We start from the raw sequence: 23,392 nt of genomic DNA, 5'->3' as shown, positions 1-23,392 counted from the left end.
TGAATTAAGTAGAAATGGATGTTGATAATTTCACAAATGAGGTAGGGACAAAATGTACAACCCCAAATCAATGAAACAACTAGAATCTAGGTTTTTAAACAATACAAAACACTAGGCATACACCTGTGGTATGCCAATAAGAGCATGATCTCTGAGGTTAGATAAACTGGAGATCAACTCATGACCTCACTTCTTGTTAGTTGTCACCTTAAACAAATGTCTTTCTTATCTGTCATAAAACAAAACAAAATTAACAAAGAGTAATAAAGTTAGAATCATCGGATTGATATCTGATTGACAGAGAGGGCCTATTTAGTAATTAAGTGTGCTCCAAAACAGTTTCATTTCTTACTCTTCTCTTTCTCTTATCCATCTGTTCTCCATCCTTCTCACCTGTTTTATCCAGGAGAGCATATATTCTTCAGCTGGTATGTTGATCTTTACAAAGGCTTTCTTTTCCACTGTCAATCTAGCACCTCTCCTTTTAACCCAAATTAAAGATTACGGATTTTTTTTTTAACCTACTGCTGTCTTTTTAAGGGTTTCTCCTGAACAACCCTTACCTATCTGCTTTTTTAAATTTGTTATACATTTATTTGAGAGGCCCCCACCACCTTTGGTTTAGACACCCTGTGCTCACAGCCACTGAGCACTGAGAGCCAGGAATTAAATCCAGGCCTCTCACTTGGATGGCAGGAGCCACTATTTGAGCCATCACCTGCTTTCTCCCAGCCTGCACATCAAGAAGAAGTTGGTATCAGAGAGGACTGGCACTAGAACCTTGAAAACGGGAGGCAGGTGGCACAACTGTTGTCTTAAATACGAGGCCAAATGCCTGCCCTATACCTATCTTTAACGAATTTACTAATTTCTTTCTCTGTTTACACATACTTTTCCCTAGAAATCATTGAAAAATTGATTACATTCATAACACATCATCCCTGTATGTCAGTTTGTGTCTCCTGAGTACAGAGGCATTGTCTTTCATTCTCCCAATAAAATAATCACACTTTGGAAATCTAACTTTGGTACAATACTGTTATCTATGTTAACTGACATGTATGTTCAGATTTTCCCAATTATCCTTCTAGTAATATCTTTTCTACCTGTTTTTGTTTTTTTTGTTTTTTTTGTTTTTTTCCAAAGCAAAGTTCCACTCAAGAAATGCACATTGTGTTTAGTTGTCATGTCTCTGAGTTTGGAGTTCTTATTTATTGCTTGTCTGACATTATTTGTTTTGCATGTGTTTGAAGACTGGTTTTTAAGTCCCCAATGTGTCTCTATTATATTGAAAGTCTTGCTAATCTTTGAATTTGGCCACAGTGTTCAAAACATCAAGTTTTCTTTAAAAAGATCATAAACTTGAGAATTTTTTTAAGAATCTGTACTGTTAGTAATAATCCTGCAAAACTCTTAACAAGGAAAGCAATAAATTATTTGTGATAAAAATGTATGGATTTTGCTGGTACATAGTTTATCAAGAAACTGTTTGAAGGAGTTATTTTACTTGCTGTTTTTCAGAAATGAGGGCTTCTTGAATTCATTAGGAATTTGTGTTCATATGATCATAATTATATGTGTTTTGATATGGAATTCCTTAAAAGCACTTAGTAGAATTTTGAACATTTGTTCGCTCTAACTCGTGTCACCATGTAGTGCCTTAACCAAAACTTCATTTACTTGTAAAACTCCCCTATGTACTTCCTTAGTGAATACTAAATTTGTACCTGTGTGTTTAGCAGTAAAGTCATGATGTACTAAAAGTTTTAAATATTTTTAATGGGTAGAAGAGTTTTCTTACCATTATTGCATGAGTTAAAACCTATTATATTCAATGATATTTATCTTCCTTATCTACTTTAATCTAGCATTTAAATTTTTTAAAATGTTTCCAAGATTTTACCTGTAATATCAGATCTTACTGATATAAATTATCTTAAATGAATTGTTAATTTATAAATGTATCTTAAAAGATCTGGCAGAGTTCTATGTAATTTTAGGTTCCATGATGCTACTCTGCTCCTACTATTTATACAAAGTTATTTTAAGTTCTCTAGCTTCCTACTCCAGCACATAAACTATTTGTATTTGTGTGTATTAGTGCCTCATGGCACTGAATAGGAATAGATCACTGAAAGAGAAGCAGATTGCTAAAAGAAAACCTAAAATATATTCACCTTAATGATTTTTCCTTAAGTTCTTACCTCTTCACCCAAAATTAAAGAATTATTTCTGTAGCAATAAGAACAGCCTCATAATTTATGGAGATTTTACATATAAAAATTGTCAGTTTGAATTTGTGTTTTAAATTGTTAACTGACAAGTTTATGTAACTTTTGGTAGTCCAAGTAAATGTTCTGGGAATCTCTAAAACCTTCCTCCTACTCTACTATATGCATATATATTCCAATAAAATTTAAACTATAGGTTCTTTACTGGATGTATGGTAAAAATTCAGAATTTTTTAAAAGTATTCTGGTTAACTCCTCCAATCGTTAACTATAATAATATATATTACAAAAAATGATAAATGCTTTGGACATATGATGAAATATGTGCCAATAAAAGTGAACAGATGTAGCTTGATGTTTTAAAAGTGGGAAGAATTACATTTGGTTTGAACTAATGGGATCAGAAAAGTTGATACAGATCTTGAAGCATGAGTTGGTAATATTTCAACTGAGAAACAAGAGGGTTTATGCAATCTGCTGAAAGGTAGATAAGAGAAATGATGTGAGCAAGTAGGGATGGTATGTGGTAGGAAGATGAATTACTTGTTCGGTTTGATTTACAGGATACATACAGATAAAAACACAGGAAAAGTAGATTGAAATTATAGAATATATTTATTTCTAGGATAATACTTTTGTATTTGATAGGTAATAGAAAATCATGGAAGATGTTTGAACTATGCCATGAGAGAATTATACTTTATGGAATATCATTCTGGCAACAGTGTACAGATATATTTGAAGATGAGAGATTGATTGAGAAAAGGTTTCTTGAAAAGTTTTAAAAACTGAAGTTGCCCTTGGTGATAAGAATACAAACTAAGGAAGGGGCCATGGGTTTATAACACAGAGGAGGATATTTAGAGACTTGACACCTAATTTGTATATGGAGGAAGATGACAGAAAATGTGTGTATTATGATTGTAAAACTTCAAGCAAAGGGCATTGAAAAGATAACGTTAGTGTTATTTACAGAAATAGAGAACTGAGGGAGCCCTGGTTTGGAACTGTTTTATCTCAGAGCTATTGAATGTCAAATTCTGATTATAGTTCTAGGTAGTTCATTCTTTAGTGAAATATTCAGGACTTGGAATTTAGGAGTCAGACTGGACTAGAGAATAGCAGATTTGAGAGTTAGTGGAATACAGTTAGTGTGTGACCTGAGGAAGCAGAGAAGAGCCTACTTCCTACCTTTCAGAGAATGAAGTGGGAAGAGAAGATGGAAGAAAGGAGAGCTTACTTGGAATACATGCTACAAGGATAGGAAAAAGGAGATTGTTTACTTAAAAAAAAAAAAACTTGCCAAGAAAAGAAATGATCAGGAGTCACAAAGTCGAGCAGTTTCATTGAGAAGGTGTAGTGAAGTATCTCAGAAAGGTTTACATACTAGGTAAAACTGAAAGATGCTTTTGGGGCCAGCACCATGGCTCACTTGGTTAATCCTCCACCTGCGACACCTGCATCCCATATGGCCGCCGGGTTCTAGTCCCGGTTGCCCCTCTTCCAGTCCAGCTCTCTGCTGTGGCCATTTGGGGAGTGAACCAACGGAAGGAAGACCTTTCTCTCTGTCTCTCTCTCTCTCACTGTCTGTAACTCTACCTGTCAAAAAAAAAAAGAAAGATGCTTTTAAAAACAAGAAGTCAGTACTTAAATCCAAACTCATGTTAAGGAGAATGGAAATATATCAGCATTTACAGACTATAAATGCACATTTATTTTTTTTAGGCTTATCTTTGAATTTATTTTTTTTAACTTTTTTTAATAAATATAAATTTCCAAAGTACAACTTTTGGATTATAGTGGCTTCCCCCCCCCCATAACTTCCCTCTCACCTGCAACCCTCCCATCTTCCGCTCCCTCTCCCATTCCATTCACATCAAGATTCATTTTCAATTATCTTTATATGCAGAAGATCAATTTAGTATATATTAAGTAAAGATTTCAATAGTTTGCAGCCGCACAGAAACACAAAGTATAAAGTACTGTTTGAGTACTAGTTATAGCATTAATTCACGTTGTACAACACATTAAGGACAGAGATCCTACATGGGGAGTAAGTGCACAGTGACTCCTGTTGTTGATTTAACAATTGAAACTCTTGTTTGTGGCGTCAGTAATCACCCAAGGCTATTGTCATGAGTTTCCAAGGCTATGGAAGCCTTTTGAGTTCTCTAGCTTCGGTCTTATTTAAGATAAGATCATAGTCAAAGTGGAAGTTCTCTCCTCCCTTCAGAGAAAAGTACCTCCTTCTTTGATGGCCTGTTCTTTCTGCTGGGATCTCACTCCCAGAGATCTTTCATTTAGGCCTTTTTTTTTTTTTTCCCCTGGTAGAGTGTCTTGGCTTTCCATGCCTGAAATACTCTCATGGGCTTTTTAGCCAGATCTGAATGCCTTAAGGGCTGATTCTGAGGCCAGAATATAAATGCACATTTCAAGAGTGAAATGATTGCCTTCATTTTCTCAACTCTAAAATTACAGAAATAATATTATTTCTTTTTTTTTAAAATGTGGATTATCTCTTAATTCCATTTACCATAAACTTTTTTTTCAAGATTTATTTATTTATTAGAGAGGTAGAGGCGGCTGGGTGGGGGATTGGAGGGTGGGGATAGGTTGGGGTTGTCTTCTTCCATACAATGGTTCACTCCCCAGGTGGCTGCAACAGCTGGAACTGTGCTGATCCAGAGCCAGGAGTCAGGAGCCTGGAGCTTCTTCCAGGTCTCCCACGTGGGTGCAGGGGCCCAAGGACTTGGACCATCTTGTACTGCTTTCCCTGGCCACAGCAGAGAGCGGGATCAGAAGTGGAACAGCCAGGACTTGAACCAGCACCCATACGGGATGCTGACACTGCAGGCGGCAGCTTTACCCACTATGCTACAGCGCTGGCCCCAATATTATTGCTTTCAGTGGTTTAAGGTTTAAATGAAATAACCCCATGTGAAGCACTTAGACTTAGCTTGGTGCAGGGCCCTAGTAAGCATTTGTTAAATGTTAGCCTCTATTATAATACTAGTAAATATTACCTGCTTTCTATCATGGAGGAAAAACATTTCCAGGGTTTTAAGGGTTGCTGTGAAGGAGGTGGCCTGGAGCAGGGGTTGGAAAACTATAGCTAGTGAGCCAAACTTGGCCTACTACCTAATTTTGTAACAGAAATTTGAATTTTATTGTTCCTATATAATGTTTTATTAGAACATGGCCACACACTCATTCATTCTGTATAATCTGTGGTCTACTAAGCCTAAAATATATTATCTAGTATATTACGCTCAGAAATCAATAAGCAGTTGTCTCAGTGCCTATCATATTGCATAGAATATATTACAGATGTCTCAAACTTTCTTGGTCAGCATAAGCCTAGTGTTTAGTAGTCATTTTCACAGTGTCACATGGCAGGGGAAAATGACTGTTTGTTTCATTTTTTAAGAGGGTGAAATAAGTTAATAATGATGTCACTGTGCTTGTCTCAAAGCTTTAAAACATCCTACAGAGCTCTTCTGATTTTGTTGTCGCACCTTGGAGTACTTCAGTTCACTTTTCGAGAACTCTACTGGTAGAAATTAGTTATCGGAAGAATTAGATATTTTATAAAAGTTTTGCCTTTGAAATTATCCTCTAGCTTCATGGGAGCTATAATAGTTTCTGTCAACCTACTAATTATAGCAGATGTGGGCAATAAGTATGAAGGAAAAAGTTTTTTAGAAATCATCCATACCGTGTGGTTGTAGCAACTGATTAGTTGCTGTATTCACCAATCTATATCTAACTGGTTAAACATTTAAATTCTGGAAGTAAAAGTAATGATAATAGATGTCATATTTTTTTATTACTGTTGTAAAACCCTAATGATAGAAAAGAATATTTGTACTTAAAAAGAATTTTTAGTCAAAGCATTTAAATTAGTGTTTAGTGGGAAAATCATGTAGTAAATTTAAAGCTTTGATAGTCAAAATATTGAATTAAATAGTATAATTATAAAATGCCAGTTATTAGTTTCTGATTAATTGTTGAATTTAAAATTATTTTACCAGAGTATATAAATGAATAAAAACAAAATTCAAGTGTAGTAGTTTGTTCACTCACATACTATATAATACGTGTACCTTTAACTGCTTTAAGATTTTCGTTATTCTTCAGATTATCTCATGCTAAAATTAAACATTGTTCCCAGTGACTTGTAAAGATTGGGTCATGTGTCATTACCCAATTACTGGGCTTTAATTTATTGTAATTTTTTGTAAGAAAAGTATTTTTTGCTCTTCCCTTTTCTGTTTTCACGCTTTCTATCTTTATCTCTTTACCTGTCTTATTTTAATTGGCTTTAGTATGATTTCATTGCTCCTATCATGCCTGTGGTGGAATCAGTAGATCCTGCATCATGGAGGCAGGGCTTGCGCAAAACTGGCATTGTGCTTGTGCCCAATAAGGGTGAAAAATCTATGGTGAGGCATTTCTATGTGCAAAAATTTATATTAGGCTACAACATAACAAGTTTAATATGAATATTGGTTCCAAAGATGCATGGTTCTAAGTCCTTATGGTGTGCTTGTTTTTGTTTCTGTATCTGCATTATCATTTTTGTGTGATATAAATAGTGTGTAGTGCATTTTCTTAAATCTAACCTCTGGAAAGGTAGTCCTTTCATTTTTCAATTTTAGATCTTTACATTTTTTACTAAGTCATTAACCTTGTTAGTAAAAGTGTTTTCTCCTGAAACTATTAACTACAGTTTTAAACATAATTTGTAAATTTAGTATTTCCAAATTAGGAATTAAACAGATTAGTAATTCTTTTTTCTCTTCCTTAAAAAATAAAATAAAAAACAGTTTCCAGCTTCAGCTACAAAAATTTCTCCCAAAGAAGAAGAGAGAAAAGACGAGTCTCCTGCATCTTGGAGGTTAGGACTTAGAAAGACTGGCAGTTACGGAGCACTTGCTGAAATCACAGCATCTAAAGAGGCTCAGAAAGAAAAAGACACTGCAGGTGTTATGCGTTCAGCTTCCAGTCCCAGACTTTCTTCTTCTTTGGATAATAAAGAAAAGGTAAACTATTTTGCAATCTGGTTTCTATAAAAACTTTAATAATTACTTTTCCAGGAACATCAAATCTGCTAGATTCTCTACTGGATATCTTTAGGTCTAGGTGTCAACTTAATCCACCTGATTCAATGAATTTCATAACGCAGACTACCTATTTTAAACACATATCTTTGTGGCAATATAAGTACTGGGGAGGGATCAGGCGCATTTACCCAAAACGTAAATTATAGTACTTCACAGAAGAAAATTCTGTATCTTGCTTGAGAATTTATAATAGAAAGTTGTAGAGAAGACTTATTTTATTTATTATGATTCAATGAATTTTCTGAAGTTTAGAATAACGTTTATTCTAGAATGAAGTATATTCATACATTACATTACATTTATCCATTATCTGCAATTTCTTGTGTGTGTGTATTTTCTTTTCTTTTCTTTTCTTTTTTTTTTTTTTTTTTTTAAGCCTAGAATCACAGAGAGAGAGAGAGAGAGAGATCTTGTATTCACTGGTTCATTCCCCAAATGGCCGCAACGGCTAGGGCTAGGCCAGGCTGAATCTAGGAGACAAGCTTCTTCCTGGTCTACCACTTCAGTGCAGGGTCCCAAGTACTTGGGCTGTCTTCCACTGCTTTCCCTTAGCAGGGAGCTGAATTGGTAGTAGAGCAGCCGGGTCTCAAGCTGGCATCAAGCAGAAGCTTAACCTGCTATGCCACAACTCCAGCCCCTACCAACCTTTTCATGATACTTTATAAGCAACTTTGTCTTAATGAGTAGTTGTAACAACTATGTTTTGAGAGGCAGTATTGATACTGCATCGAATAGTATGTGCCACAGTACATTCAGTGGTATTTTATATGGTTAGATTATTTCTTTTCTCCAGCATTTTCGGTAGTTGAGTGTGTATAAATATATACATATATAATTTATATATATGCTTCCTCCATTTAGGAATGTTTCTTTATATCAGAAATCCAAAGATGTAATTACTTGTCAAGTAATGTTACTTTATTTTTCCTTTTTTCACAAATGTATAGTTTAACTATTTTCCAAGTATTTTATGCCAATATATCAAAAATGTATCAGTCTCCCTGTCTCTGCATACTCAACAATATTTAGATAAATGTAATTTAAACAGTTTTTGTTTTGAATATTTTAATGTATTTTAATGCGTAGATTGTCAGGACTTTAAATAGCTTCTCAGCTGTATGTGAGACCTATTTCTCTGGAAGAAATAAGGATATTTCAGATTATTACATTACATTAATCTGTTAGAGAGGTTTCAGAAAAAGTAAGATTGGAGGAATTTTTCCTTGTATCTTATGCTAAAATATTAACTAATTCCAGACTTAAGGTGAAAGAAAAAATTTAATTTGGAAAGGCTAATCTTTAATGCATATAGTTATTGATAGACATCAGTACTAGACTTTGGACTTCAGCTTAGGAACTAATAAAGTAACATAAAGTAAACTGTAGTGGCTATGTAATTATACATTGTTGGATATCCCTTAATATTTTTAGCATTGCCTGTAATGAGCACACAAATTTATTTTTACTCATTTCCCCCTCCTGTGTAGGAGAAAGATGCTAAAGGAACCAGGCTTGCATATGTTGCACCTACAATACCAAGACGACTAGCCAGTACATCTGACATTGAAGAGAAGGAAAATAGGTGAATTTAATATGATTCACTTTATGCATCTACTGTAAAATCTTTATATCTTTTTACTATCTAGCATCAGAGTTAATACATGAACATTGTTGTAATTATGTGCGATATGGATTGCAGGAAGAGATGAAGACTATTCCTGATAGAACACCAAGTACATGGTCCTGAGGAGGTACAGGCTTAGTATGTTCATAAAATAGCATATATGGCATTATGGCTAGAACAAAGGGGGAAATGGCACAGAGATGAGGTTACAAACCAATTGAAAGTTTTCTAAATATTTGAAACATTTAGAAAAGGGGACAGAAGTAGAGAAGAATAATTCTTACTTAATTGATGCCAATCTTCTCATTTGTTTCTTCCTATTTCTCAGGACATAGAGTTTGAGAATTTTTTATTTATAACTGTGCTTATGTTATAATACCCAATTTTATATCTTGATTTTTGTCTCCTAACATCAATATTTTCCATAATCATTGCTTTTCACCAATACATAGTATGCCGTAGAGTAGAACTGCTAAAATCAAAGTAAATCTCACCTCGTCATGCTGTGGACATTTAAATTGTCTTATATTTTGTGTTTACAAATTATATTTCTGGGAATATGTTAATTTTTTCCTGTGTTTGGAATTGTCCCTTAGGGATGGAGTCTTAGAACTGGAATTACTTTAACTTCTTGTTAAATATAACAATGTGTTTTCTCAAGAGATTTTACTAGTTTTTACTTCTACTGATATTTTGCAGTGTAGGACTTTATTATAACCCTATATTATCTGCCAGAATCTGAAGGGTGTTCTTTTCGCAGAGATTCCTCAAGTTTGCGAACAAGTAGTTCTTATACAAGAAGAAAATGGGACGATGATCTTAAAAAAAATAGTTCAATTAATGAAGGATCAACTTATCATAAAAGGTAATAATATATTTCTTAAGTGGCTTTAATGTGTTCTTTAAAAAAATATGAGTCAATTTGTTTGTAGCTCTTAATTCAAAATCATAAATATGTACTTTTATTAAATATATATTTTGTTTAAATAAAATGACTGACAGACAGTATATTATTTAAAGGTGGCGACAATTTACCCTTCCTTATGGCTTTGTTTTATATATTTAATTTATCATATGTTTTATCACTTCTTGGCCTTTTGACAAAGATCAAGTATCATATGTTTTAAATATCTTTTAGATTATAGCATATTTTTAAAAGAAACTTTTAATTGACTAGAGCAACTGAAATAGGCTAAGGTCTTAGTTGATTTATTCATCGTTGTGATCTGGAAAGTTTCTGCTTCTCCTAGAGTTGAGAGCTATGACAATGCCTTCGATTGAAATGTTTGTATTATCATATTGAAGAGAGAGTAAACACTATAAAATATTTCTCTATTAAAAGCAACCCAAAATAAGAGTAAGATGAACATGCTTTATGTCATGAGTCATTCATAGGGATGTGATGCACTGCTGAAACAATCTTCTTCAAAAATATCAAACATTTTATCTTCCTTGGATAAAACTAAACCAAAGTTTTTCTCAAGCATGACCATAGTCTGAAATATTCCAAAAATATGAAATTTTAAATTGGCTCATTTTGTGTCATTTTGTTGGGTGGTTGGGAGGAGATAGTAATTGTGTACACTACCAACTAGGTGAAATCATCTAAACTCTAGCAAGTTGTAGATGCAACTCTTGGTGCTGGAGCTGGTGGTGTATTTAGGAACACAATTTTTTAGGTTTTCGTTAGCCTTGTGAATTTATATAATGTACTGACATTAACTATGGAATATACATACAAACACATCCTATATAGATATGACTCTTTCCTTTAGTTGCTCCTTTGGTAGAAGACAAGATGATTTGATTAGTTCTAGTGTTCCAAGCACCACATCAACACCAACAGTTACCTCTGCAGCTGGGCTTCAGAAAAGCCTGCTTTCCAGCACAAGCACTACTACAAAGATTACAACGGGTTCTTCCTCAGCAGGCACACAAAGCAGGTAAGTCACAGATACATTTTGTGCTCAGGTCTATTGTGTGCTTATGTATGTGCATGCATTTTTGTTTAGACTATTGTGGGGCTCTGGATTTTTTCATTTACCTTGTTAAAATTATTTCCAAACAAAAATTATTTCCAAAAAGAGGAAATTATGCATGTTTGGGGAAAAATTAAGTTTTTGAATCATGAGCTTTCTTGAATTAGACTGTTTAAATTGTAAATTTTTCTCTCTGACAGCTTTAGGTGAGCTTTTTGGTTCATAGTTGAAAGATGTCTCACCTTACATTTAAAAAAAAAAATCCATCCCTGTAGTCACGTTTTAAGCTGCTACAAAGTGCTTTCATTGTTTAGCTGTTTTCCTTTTCTCTTTTTGTGTTGCTGCTTGTGATGCTATAGTACCTCAAATCGTTTGTGGGCTGAGGATAGTACTGAAAAAGAAAAGGACAGTGTTCCCACGGCAGTGACCATTCCTGTTGCTCCAACTGTTGTAAATGCTGCAGCTTCTACCACAACCCTGACTACAACTACTGCTGGCACTGTCTCCTCCACATCAGAGGTCAGGGAGAGACGCAGGTGTGTAAAGGTCCTAACAGTACTGCTGATCTGTCTTGCCCAGTGTTGAAGTTTTTGTTTTTAATCTTGAGAAGTCGATTACCAGATCTCAAGGCTAATAATAAATGAAGTATGATGTGTCAACTCAAAATCATGTATATGTATATAATTAGCAATTATTAGTGCTTAAGATTGGTAAATTATCTCTTATAAAATTGATATTTCTGTGTAAAGATAATGAGCCAGAAAGTTCTCTTCTTCTCTTGCCATTTTGGGTTTTTTGTAGTGGTCTTATTTCCAAACCTTTTTTTTTTTTTTTTTTTTTTAAATGAAGACCCAAGCACACACAGTCACACTCATAGAAATTAAATGCAACAAGTTAAATCATTCTTTCTCACTACTTCCTCCCATGATTAAGAAATTTGACAGTTTTAAACTACTTTGTTGTTATTTTTGAGAATTGCATCTGAAGACTTTTGGTGAAGAGAGACTTCTGTACATATATGCATGCCAAATAATTTTAATTATGTTGGATACATAAACTTAGTTTTAGTTCTGGTACATAGAAAGCACTCTATAATTAAATCATTAAAGGCTGTATGGATTTATTTTGTGTATTTGAAAGCATTACTCACTTTTTCCTGCTACTGCCTATTGGTATGGAATCAGAGATGTGGAAAAGAGCATGCTTATTATCTTTTATGATAACCTTCTTTCACTGAAGTAAACAGACAGAGATATGGCATGTGTGAAATTACAGGGGAATCAGTTCAGTTCTTTCTGCTGTACCATGCACAGTGCCTGGCTTTGAATTTTCTTTTTTCCTGTTGAGAAAAAAAAATTGTAATAAGCTAAATGAAAGCTCTATTTGTACTTGGAAAATTAAATTAGCTATATGACTACATTTTCCTCACTTAATATACCAACCAAGTTAACTTTATTCCTGTCACATAGCATTGATTTAATGCCTGGCAAAATGCCTTGTCTATGATAGAAATGGTCTTACAGTAATATTTGTGCCTGAATCTATGAAAAGTAACAAATTTCATTTGTTTTTTTTCTATCATTGTATCTTAATTTTTTGTCAGTATATTTAAGATTTGTTGTATTTCTATTCTATTCATTTTTCTATTTGTTCATTTCTATTGTATGGTGAAATTTAATGTTACTTCTGTAACAGCACTACAAGTGTTTAGCATTTTATGATCTGATACCACTGTGGGCAATATTATATTTTACTTATTCTTCCTTCATTTTTCTATAAACTATGCCCTGTGTTTCTTAGAAGTTTAGTTTTTCTGTGATGCTTTCAATAACATCATACAGCTTATATAAATTAGTAGAGCTAATGCATTCATAGTCTGATCAACCTTATCAAAAGAAGTTTGAGATCTTTGCTAATTTTTATGATGAGGTTAGTTGAGAGAAAAAGCTGTCAGAAGTTCTTTGGTTTTTTTACTCCTTGCTCTGTCTTCATCCTTAAAATTGTAATTCTCTCTGGGTGAAAATTTCTTTCGTAAAATGAGAGTTTTGGTTTATATAGTTTTTAGTTTCTGAAATCTTTTTCCATCTCTGGATTCCATGCTCTTATAAATTTCTCCAATGGCAGTTAGAACTTCCCCCACATTCATCAGTTGTCAGAAACAAGTGATGATTATTAATCTCAAGTTTATTTTTATATGCTGTTGCAAAGAGTTGAATTTCAACCCTTAGAATTGGTCCTAATTAATTTTAATATAAGACATTAAAGATTAGAAATTAAATATTTGAGTATTTTACTAGGACAAACCAGTTTCTAGTAGCATAAAGAAACAAAATGTCTGTTGACCTTTTTCCAGTCTATATTATGGAGATTTTGTTTGTCTTACCTTGTTTCAATGATGTTTGCAATAATCTTATGTTTGTGTTTTGTTCCATGTAAAATAATTGTGTGTAATTTTGAGTATATTTTTGACCTCTTTTGTTTGTCTTTTAATTAAATTTTATCAATAGCTCTGAAATATATATATAGTTAAAAATTTTCCTATGAAATTTATATATAATGCTTTGAGAATATATTGTGGCTAAAAAAAGATAAGTCAACACATACCATTAGAAACCCTTAAATATGTACTTTCAAGGATTATATGAAGTTACCATGCATGCTATTCCTGTTAAATTCCAAAGTGCTCTTGAATTTTCTTTGTGTTTATCAGAACTGTTTTTGTTAGTTAAGATTTATAATGGATTAGGTTTTCTGGAAATATAAAGTGGCCAGCACCGTGGCTCACTTGGCTAATCCTCCGCCTGCAGCGCCGGCATCCCGGGTTCTAATCTCAGTTGGGGTGCCGGATTCTGTACCGATTGCTCCTCTTCCAGTCCAGCTCTCTGCTGTGGCCCTGGAAGGCAGTGGAGGATGGCCCAGGTCATTGGGCCCTGCACCCACCCACATGGGAGACCAGGAGGAACACCTGGCTCCTGGCTTCAGATCAGCACAGCGCGCAGGCCGCAATGCACCGGCCTTAGCAGCCACTTGTGGGGTGAACCAACAGAAAAAGGAAGACCTTTCTCTCTGTCTCTCTCTTTCACTGCCCACTCTGCCAGTCAAAAAAATAAATAAAAGATTTATTTATAAAAAAAAAAAAAAAGAGGCAATTAACTTTTAATAAGTGGAGAAACAAAAACCAAATTGTTTCACTATTTAGAAACTTTTAATTCTCCATTTTCTTTTCAGAATACTAAACAAAACCTTACAAATAACTTCATATTTACTTGGACCTGTTGCCTTAGTGGAACTATTCTGTTCCACCATTTTTCCTTTTTTTTTTTTTTTTTTTTTTTTTTTTTTTGACAGGCAGAGTGGACAGTGAGAGAGAGAGACAGAGAGAAAGGTCTTCCTTCTGCCATTGGTTCACCCTCCAATGGCCGCCGCGGCCGGCGCGCTGCAGCCGGCGCACCACGCTGATCCGATGGCAGGAGCCAGGTACTTACCCTGGTCTCCCATGGGGTGCAGGGCCCAAGGACTTGGGCCATCCTCCACTGCACTCCCGGGTCACAGCAGAGAGCTGGCCTGGAAGAGGAGCAACCGGGACAGAACTCGGTGTGCCAGCGCCGCAAGACGGAGGATTAGCCTAGTGAGCCGTGACACTGGCCCATTTTTCCTTGACTCAGGCTCCCTATTTGCCTATTTGTCTTTCTTGAAAGAAAAAAACCTGAATATGAAATAAGAAGGATTGGTATTCAGTTTTTTAAAGATGTGATTTCTTTGACTAACGCTTAACTATTATAAATAAATACAATTATTACAGACAGTAAATAATAGTGATGTAAAAATTACAAAATCATTTCATTTATTAGTAAAAAATCTTTTATTTAAAAGTAACAATCCTTGGGTTAATAAGAAAACAGTAACCAATCTAAGAATAAGGAATAAAACTATATATGCTTTGTAGATGTAAGACGATAATGGAGCTTGGTATATTTTACCATCTTTTTTGATAATCAACTTTTTGGAATTAAAAAAACATAAAATATATAGAGTATTTTCTTCTCTGCATCTTGTTTTTAGAGGCCTACACTAGGTACCCAAAGGGAAGAGAAAATAATAGATTATCAGATGATAACTGTCAAGTAAATGTGTTGTATATTACAAATTGATAAGCTAGATTTTATGTTAGAAACAAGTTAAAATGAACAGATTTTACAAGTCTTCCACTAGTCATTTTATCTTCTGAACTAGAATATGTTCAACCTGATATGATAAATAGATTTATTAACATTCATGGCAATTTCAACCTATACTGAAAAGGAATCCAGACTCATGATAGGAAATATGGTTGATTGGTACTACTTGCCAAAGGGGTATAAAATATGAAGTAGAAGCACAAGTTTCTCTATTTTAAGGTAAATAAATATAAAAAGTTTGACCAAAGTAGGTCGTACTTACTTGCAGCATAACTCAGAAATGCTGAAGCGATACATATATCCGTCTGGACTATTTAACAAGATTATCTATTACGTGGAGATTTCATCTGGTAGGAATCTAAAAGGCTATAAATTAGATAGGGCTTGGGCCAGGACTGTGGCATAGGCTGAGCCTCTACCTGCAACACCAGCGTCCCATATGTATGGGTACTAGTTCATGTCCCTTCTGCACCTCTTTGTATCCAGCTCTCTGTTATGACCTGGGAAGGCAGTAGAAGATGGTCCAGTGCTTGGGCCCTTACACCCGCATGGGAGACCCAGAGGAAGCTCCTGGCTCCTGGTTCCTGGCTTCAGATCATCACAGCTCCAGCCATTGTGGCAATTAGGGGAGTGAACCAGTAGACCTTTCTCTTTAACTCTCCCTCTCTCTGTGGTTCTACCTCTCAAATAAATAAATAAAATCTTCTAAAAAAAAATGGATAGGGCTAGTAAGTACATAAGTAGGAGATGAATGAATGAATACAAAAAGTAGGCACAGACATTTTACAGGCTAATGTTCCTAGAAGCACTTTTCCACATTTAATAGGCATACCACCAAAAAAAAAAAAAAAAAAAAAAGAGAGAGAGGAAGGAAGGAAAGAAGGAAGAAGAGACAGAAGGATGGAAGGAAGGAAGAATCCTATTTAAATATTGGGAAATACTAGTTTAAAAAAAGTTAAAGAAGTTACTTCCTCCAGTAAATCTTAGACCATTTTATATGTCATTATAATTTCCTAGAGAAAGTTGGAATGTATAGCATTCCCCAAATTTATGTAGTTTTCCTTTAGAAAACAAAAAGGTCTTCTTATTCCAGAATTAATATTTCTTAGACTTTAACAGGATTGCTAGTTATTTTCTTCCTTTTAAATTTGTCTCAGAAAACTTAAAACAATCATTATAAAAATAATAAATTTTATATATAAATAAAATAATTCTTACAACTCAAGAGGCTTGATATATAGATAGAATTAAAATTGTAAAACAGTAAGAGAAAGAGCTATCAAGCTTAATGTAGCATTGTGGAGGAATGGGGAAACACTTTCTCTATTCTAACTTGGATCTGTGCATTGATACAGATGAAAACATATGTACTAGAATCTAAAGGAAGGCTGACAACTAAAATATTTATTTATATTTTTCCCTACTCTTCATTTTTAGGAGAACAGTTAAAGAATCTGAAAACAAATAACTCAGTATTTAATTATAAAAAGATGTTTTAAGTGATAAGCTTAGATTAGTACAGTATTAGAACCAATATTTTAGTAGAAACCCAATTTGATAAGATAGTATTCTAGAATAAAATACTTCTATTAAAAAAGATTTCTTGTTGATGAGATAAATGTTGTGTTTCTTTGATAGCAAAAAGATAAAATCTTTCGATCTTCTATCCACAATGAGGTAAAAACATGATAAAGAACATATGGTCAAAGAGAAAAAATGGAGTTATTTCATTATGAGATGTACCGTAAGTTATTCAGCCAGATAGAGGAAACAGGTAATATTTCTTCAAACCAGTGCATACATTCTGAGAAATTCATCATTGGGTAATCATCATAGAGCATCTTTCTACAAACTAAGACAGCTGTGAAGGCTCTAGACCTTATAATCTTATGGGACTACTGTCCTATATGTGATCTGCTATTGACCAAAATATCATTATGTGGCACATGGCTATACTTCCAAACTGAAAAGAAATTATTAGGTTGCATTATTAAATTTCAGAGTAAATAAGATCATTTTCTTTTCCTTTTTTTCCCTTTAAGACTTATTGATTTATTTGAAAGGTAGAGTGACAAAGGAAGAGACAGAGTAATACAGCCACTGTTCTTTGTTTTTTGTTTTTTTTTAAAGAAGTTTATGTTTGCTTTTTCTTTTAGGATTTATTTATTTATTTGAAAAGCAGAGTTACAGAGAGGTGGAGGCAGACAGAGGTCTTCCATCCAATGGTTCACTCCCCAAATGGCTGCAATGGCCTGAGCTAGACCCATCCAAAGCCAGGAGCCGTGAATTTCTTCCGGGTCTCCCACAAGGGTGCAGGGGCCCAAACACTTGGACCCTCTTCTACTGCTTTCCCAGGCCATATCAGAGAGCTGGATTGAGCAGCTGGAACTCAACCCAGTGCTCATATGGGATACCAGCGCTGCAGGTGGAGGTTTTACCAGCTACACCAGTGCCAGCTCTGAGCCACTGGTTCTACTTTCCATGCTGAAGGCCGGAGCTGGAGCTGGGCCACACTGAAGCCAGAAGCTCAAAAATCTATCCAGGTGTCTCACATGGGGACAGTGACCCATCATCCACTGCCTTCCGAGGCCCATTAGCAGAAACCTGGATAGGAAGTAGAAAAGCAGTTGCCCAAGACGATATGGGATGTAGGCATCTCAAGTGGCAGCTTAACCCACGCCAGTCCCCATGATCATTCTCTGAAGACCCCTTATTTTTTTTCAAACTCATTAAAATACTTAAGCTTGTATATTTTATTCATATGCATTGACATATTTCAATCTATAGGTGTTTTATCTGGAACTAACAATTTGCATCTCTTATTGTAGATCATACCTCACTCCTGTTAGGGATGAAGAGTCTGAATCCCAAAGAAAAGCAAGATCTAGACAAGCAAGACAGTCTAGAAGATCAACACAGGTATATTTAATGTAAATAATATATAAAACCTATACACAAAAATTATATTTGTATTTAAGATATATATAATTAAAATATGAAAATACTTTTTTCACTGTGTAGTAAGAGGGAATCCTAAAAGGTGAAGGTTACTCTTGTAATCCTCCCTTGGCCTTTTGTATGATTCATTATTATTACTACTATATGTTACAACTAATTAGCTATTGCCTTTGTGTATCTTCAAATACTCTTTTTTATCCCTCATTCCTAATGTGGTTTCTCGCCCAGACTAAGTGTAAGAACAAATTAATCATTTATGATGACCAGTAATTTATTAGAGTTCTGTAAATATTTAAAGTGTCTGGGAATAAGAAGTAGGTCTCTTATATCAAACATCTAATGTTCAAGTATGAGAAAAATGTCACTTGAGCTACTTATCATGTTACCTCTTCCTTGCTATTTCAATTATGATATATATGATACATCCTTTTATGTCTCTCTTTTCCTTTTCTACAATTAAGGAGCTCCAAGTTCAGATACAACTATTTTATCTTTATATTTTATTTAGTTTTTTAACTGAACTATTTGTTAGAATCACTAACCACTTTTTCCATCTTTGTACCTTTTATCTAAACTTGAAGTGTAAACTTGAAAAATGTTTTATTCGCTGAGATCTATTAAACCTTAGTGATTGTGATCCATACATATAAACATAAATACATAGTGTGTATTGTGTAAATAATATATATTGATTAATCCTCCCTCTTCCGTATTTGAGGACATTTATATTCATATGGCATTTTTGTTATCTCCCTTACTATTTTGTTAATTTCTGAATATAGAGATAATTTCTTAATATGTTATATATTTTCCAATAGTTGTAACTGTGCTTCCTCATGGTGAATTTTTTGTAGAATGAATGTAACTTGCTAGATAAAAATGCTGTTTGAGTTTGTAGAACAGTTCAAAACATCCACATTGGACTTTTAGCACATTCATTTTTAGCATATCTATTTCTAAAATACTCTTGAAACAACCTTTGTATAGTTTATTAAACTTACCATTTTTTATATATAGGGGGTGACATTAACTGATCTCCAGGAAGCTGAAAAAACAATAGGAAGAAGTCGTTCCACCCGAACCAGGGAACAAGAAAATGAAGAAAAAGAGAAAGAAGAAAAAGAAAAACAGGATAAAGAGAAGCAAGAAGAGAAGAAGGAGTCGGAAACATCTAGAGAAGATGAATGTAAACAGAAGTACTCCAGACCATATGATGAGGTAATAGTCTGTCAACACTGCTGGTTAGATGCTATGATAGTTCTGAAAAAAAAGATGTTATAGTTCTTAGGATTCACAGTAGATAGGAGATTTTCCAGATTACCACATCATATACAAAATACTAAAAAGAATTTTAGCTAGAAATATGAATTAGAACATTAAGAGTTAAAATATTACTTTTCCTTTGGAATGAAATTTTAAGTGTTCTGTATGTTTTTAATTGTATTTAATATTCCAAATGGCTTTAAATTTTAATGATTCACAGACTTATCAGCGTTACAGACCAGTATCAACTCCAAGTTCAACCACTCCATCCTCTTCACTTTCTACTGTGAGCAGTTCACTCTATGCTTCAAGTCAACTCAATAGGCCAAATAGCCTTGTAGGTATTACTTCTGCTTACTCCAGAGGATTAACAAAAGAAAATGAAAGAGGTAAGAAGGCTAAATTTGGAAAACATTTTGTTTTCTTCAAATAATCATTTGAACTTTTTTAATACAAATATTTTTTAACCTAATGTTTCAAAAATATCCTCATGTTCACGTCCAAAGGAAAGTCAGTTTAGAAGAACTTCTGAGTGACTATTTTTAGGAGAACTTTACTAAGGTAATCCTTTTCAGGTGTTTTTAAGCTGTTTCTTGTTCTCTGTATTAATCATATATTTTTGAAATTGTTTTATTTTTTTAAGGGGGTGAAAGGATTTATTTATTTATTTATTCAAAAGTCAGAGTTACACAGAGAGGCGAGGCAGAGAGAAAGAGAGAGAGAGGTCTTCCATCCGATGATTTACTCCCCATTGACCGCAATGACCGGAGCTGTGCCCATCCGAAGCCAGGAGCCAAGAGCTTCTTCCAGGTCTCCTATGTGGGTGCAGGGGCCCAAGGACTTGGCCATCTTCTACTGCTTTCCCAGGCCATATCAGAGAGCTGGATCGGAAGAGGAGCAGCTGGGTCTAGAACCAGCGCCCATATGGGATGCCGGCGCTTCAGGCCAGGGTGTTAACCTGCTGCGTCACGGTGCCAGCTCCATGAAATTGTTTTAAACTAAATCACTTTATATATATATATAATATCCTTCTTAGAACAAAATATAATCATTCTCAAAAAAATATTTCTTTCTCATTTATATATTAATGTTTTCTATTATTTCATTTAAACATCCTATTTAAATTCTAGTCAGTTACTACTTCAGAGATGAATCCTAAATAAAAATATTTCTAATTATAGGCTCTTCATCCTTTAAAAGATAAATCTTATAGTATTAGTTATGATAATGTTACTAATCATGTTGGTAAACATTAGAAAATTAAGTGTTTTCCAGTTTTCAGATAGATTTTCTCCTGTTGGTCTTTGAGATATTTCAGTTCTATTTAAGAGGTATACATAGAGTTTTGGGAAATTTTGAGCCAACATTTAAAATTAGTATTATTCACAAAAATGTTTAGATTTCTGCATTCTCTTATGTCTGCAGTTGGCTGGAACTAAGCAGTAGCAGTCCTGTACTCCCTTGATTAGTTTCCTCTTGACCCATTAAATTCATTTGTATTACTTGGATGGCCACTGTAGCATGGAAGTTTGAGTTCTTTTCTCTAAACTGATCCTTAGCAAAAACTACTCAATAATATACTGTTTTTCTGAGACTCTCTGCTAATGACAAAGTCTTTTTTAAAAAATCACTTTTGTTCCACATATGTTTACCATTTTTTAAGCACATTCAGAGGCCCTATTATTGTTCTGTTTAGTTGGCCCAAGGAAGAAACAAAAGTCTTCAGACTAATATTTTATGTGATTTATTTTTGATAAAAAGATGTATATTTTCCAGATTAAAGGGTTTGTTCTTAGATACTAATAGAAATAAAATTAATACTATATTACTGCTAAGTGAAGACTGGCAATAGTGTAAGCAGAAACTGATAAGCTTGTACAGTTTCAAATAGCTGTTCCATCATTGAGAATTCTTGCTGTTTTTCTATTAGAATGTTAGCTTTAAGAATAGCTATCTCTCTATCGGACATTAGTAACATTAGTAACTGAAACTTTGTTCTTTTCATTGGATTCATTATTTTCTGTTAAGCAAATACTGAGCCAGATTTTTATAGTGTAGGAATTAGGAAAATGAATAGGAGCGTTGAGAGGGACAAAAAATAATTTTAATTAGAGAAATTTATTAGGCTTTGCAAAGGAGATGGATTTAAAATTGTTTTGACATTTGCCTTTTAAAGTACTAACAAGATAACATATGGTTCATTGTCTTTCTTAACAGAAGGAGAAAAAAGAGAAGAGGAAAAAGAAGCAGAAGATAAGTCACAACCAAAATCAATCAGAGAACGACGGCGGCCAAGAGAGAAAAGAAGATCTACAGGAGTTTCATTTTGGACACAAGATGTAAGAATCTGTTAAAATACAACTATACAACTGCTTGATAGTATGCTTTATGTTTTCAAAAATACACATTAATAATTTCTAGTGTGACAGATTATATATTCTTAAATCATCACTGTTTTCTGAGTTTGGTTGTTAAATGAAAGTTCTTCTAAAGTTACTTGGATTTTTGGTACTACTTAAAAAACGTGAGTTCTGGGGCCAGCTGTGATACAGCGGGTTTGAGTCCTGGCTGCTCCACTTCTGACCCAACTCATGCTAATGTGCCTGGGAACGCAGCAGAGGATGGCTCAAGTCCTTGGGCCCCTGTATCCACATAGGAGACTGGAAGAAGCTCGTGATTCCTGGCTTCACATCAGCACATTTCCAGTCGTTGCAGCCATTTGGGGAGTGAACCAGCGGATGAGAGACCTTTCTCTCTCTCTCTCTCTCTTTCTCCCTCTCGTTCTACCTCTCTCTGAAACTCTTTCAAATAAATCTTTAAAAAAAAAAAAAAAGTGTGAGTTCTGTCCCTGTTGAGTTCTTTCTCAGTTTTGGAATATTAATGGCTGCAATTCAAACCACATATATTTTTTATTATATCCTGGCTAAATTGGTCCTTTACCTTAAAGGTTCTTGTAAGAAACATGCATTGTGGGCCAGCGCCACGGCTCACTAGGCTAATCCTCCACCTTGTGGCGCCGGCACACCGGGTTCTAGTCCCAGTCGGGGCGCCGGATTCTGTCCCGGTTGCCCCTCTTCCAGGCCAGCTCTCTGCTGTTGCCAGGGAGTGCAGTGGAGGATGGCCCAAGTCCTTGGGCCCTGCACCTGCATGGGAGACCAGGAGGAGCACCTGGCTCCTGCCATCGGATCGGGGCGGTGCACTGGCCGCAGCGTGCCAGCCACGGCGGCCATTGGAGGGTGAACCAACGGCAAAAGGAAGACCTTTCTCTCTGTCTCTCTCTCTCACTGTCTACTCTGCCTGACAAAAAATTAATTAATTAATTAAATTAAATTAAATTAAATTTAAAAAACATGCATTGTATTTAATCCAATTTTTACAAATATCCTTAAAAGACCTACATAACTGAATTATTTCTATCTCAAGGGATGCTGGATAGAAGCAGTACTTTACTTAGAAAATTTTAACAATCCTATAAAATTAATTTTTTTCCTGATCCTTCATTGTATGCTTGACATTGCTTTTCAGATGTAAGAGACAGAACTGTAGGGTAGCACTGCTAATATGAAATTTGTATTCTTTCAATATAACATATAACTACAGAAGAGCAATAATTTGGCTTTTTAGCCCATTTTTTCAAAGAAAAACTTTTATTGAATTATGATATGTAAGGAAACATAGTTCAAACTGTATAGCTTTATTAATTAACACAATGCAAATGTACCTACGGAGTCACCACTCAAAATGAGAAATAAAAACAACAATGCAGATGCCCCTATCTTCTCCCTTTCATTTCCTATGTTCATTTTCAAAGTCAACCAGTATTCTGACTTCCAATACCATAATTAACTGTTGTTTTTGAGGAGCATATGAGTGATTTTTTTAAAGATTTATTTTATTTATTTGAAAGAGTTACAGAGAGAGGTAGAGACAGAGAGAGAGGTCTTCCATCCACTGGTTCACTCCCCAGATGACCGCAGTGACTGGAGCTGCGCTGATCCGAAGCCAGGAGCTTCTTCCGGGTCTACCACCTGGGTGC

At 34.6% G+C, this 23,392-nt stretch overlaps 1 protein-coding gene across 7 annotated transcripts in view; it reads left to right on the top strand.

Moving 5' to 3' along the window:
* PPP1R12A (protein phosphatase 1 regulatory subunit 12A) overlaps positions 1 to 23,392 on the top strand; it is a 151,516-nt gene that overhangs the window by 105,320 nt on the left and 22,804 nt on the right. For 4 of the 7 annotated variants that reach the window (XM_002711360.5, XM_017341997.3, XM_070052661.1 and 1 more), the window contains 9 exons: positions 7,058 to 7,273; positions 8,842 to 8,936; positions 9,739 to 9,843; positions 10,754 to 10,921; positions 11,317 to 11,493; positions 17,964 to 18,054; positions 19,111 to 19,311; positions 19,577 to 19,745; positions 21,574 to 21,695. In XM_002711360.5, coding sequence (XP_002711406.1) covers positions 7,058 to 7,273; positions 8,842 to 8,936; positions 9,739 to 9,843; positions 10,754 to 10,921; positions 11,317 to 11,493; positions 17,964 to 18,054; positions 19,111 to 19,311; positions 19,577 to 19,745; positions 21,574 to 21,695 — 1,344 coding nt within the window. The remainder of the gene's footprint in view (positions 1 to 7,057; positions 7,274 to 8,841; positions 8,937 to 9,738; positions 9,844 to 10,753; positions 10,922 to 11,316; positions 11,494 to 17,963; positions 18,055 to 19,110; positions 19,312 to 19,576; positions 19,746 to 21,573; positions 21,696 to 23,392) is intronic. The other 3 variants (XM_002711361.5, XM_070052660.1, XM_008256843.4) reach the window with 2 other exon arrangements.

This window comes from Oryctolagus cuniculus, chromosome 11 (genome assembly GCF_964237555.1).
Source record: "Oryctolagus cuniculus chromosome 11, mOryCun1.1, whole genome shotgun sequence".
Classification (NCBI taxonomy): domain Eukaryota; kingdom Metazoa; phylum Chordata; class Mammalia; order Lagomorpha; family Leporidae; genus Oryctolagus; species Oryctolagus cuniculus.
This window is presented reverse-complemented; position numbering and strand designations above follow the sequence as displayed.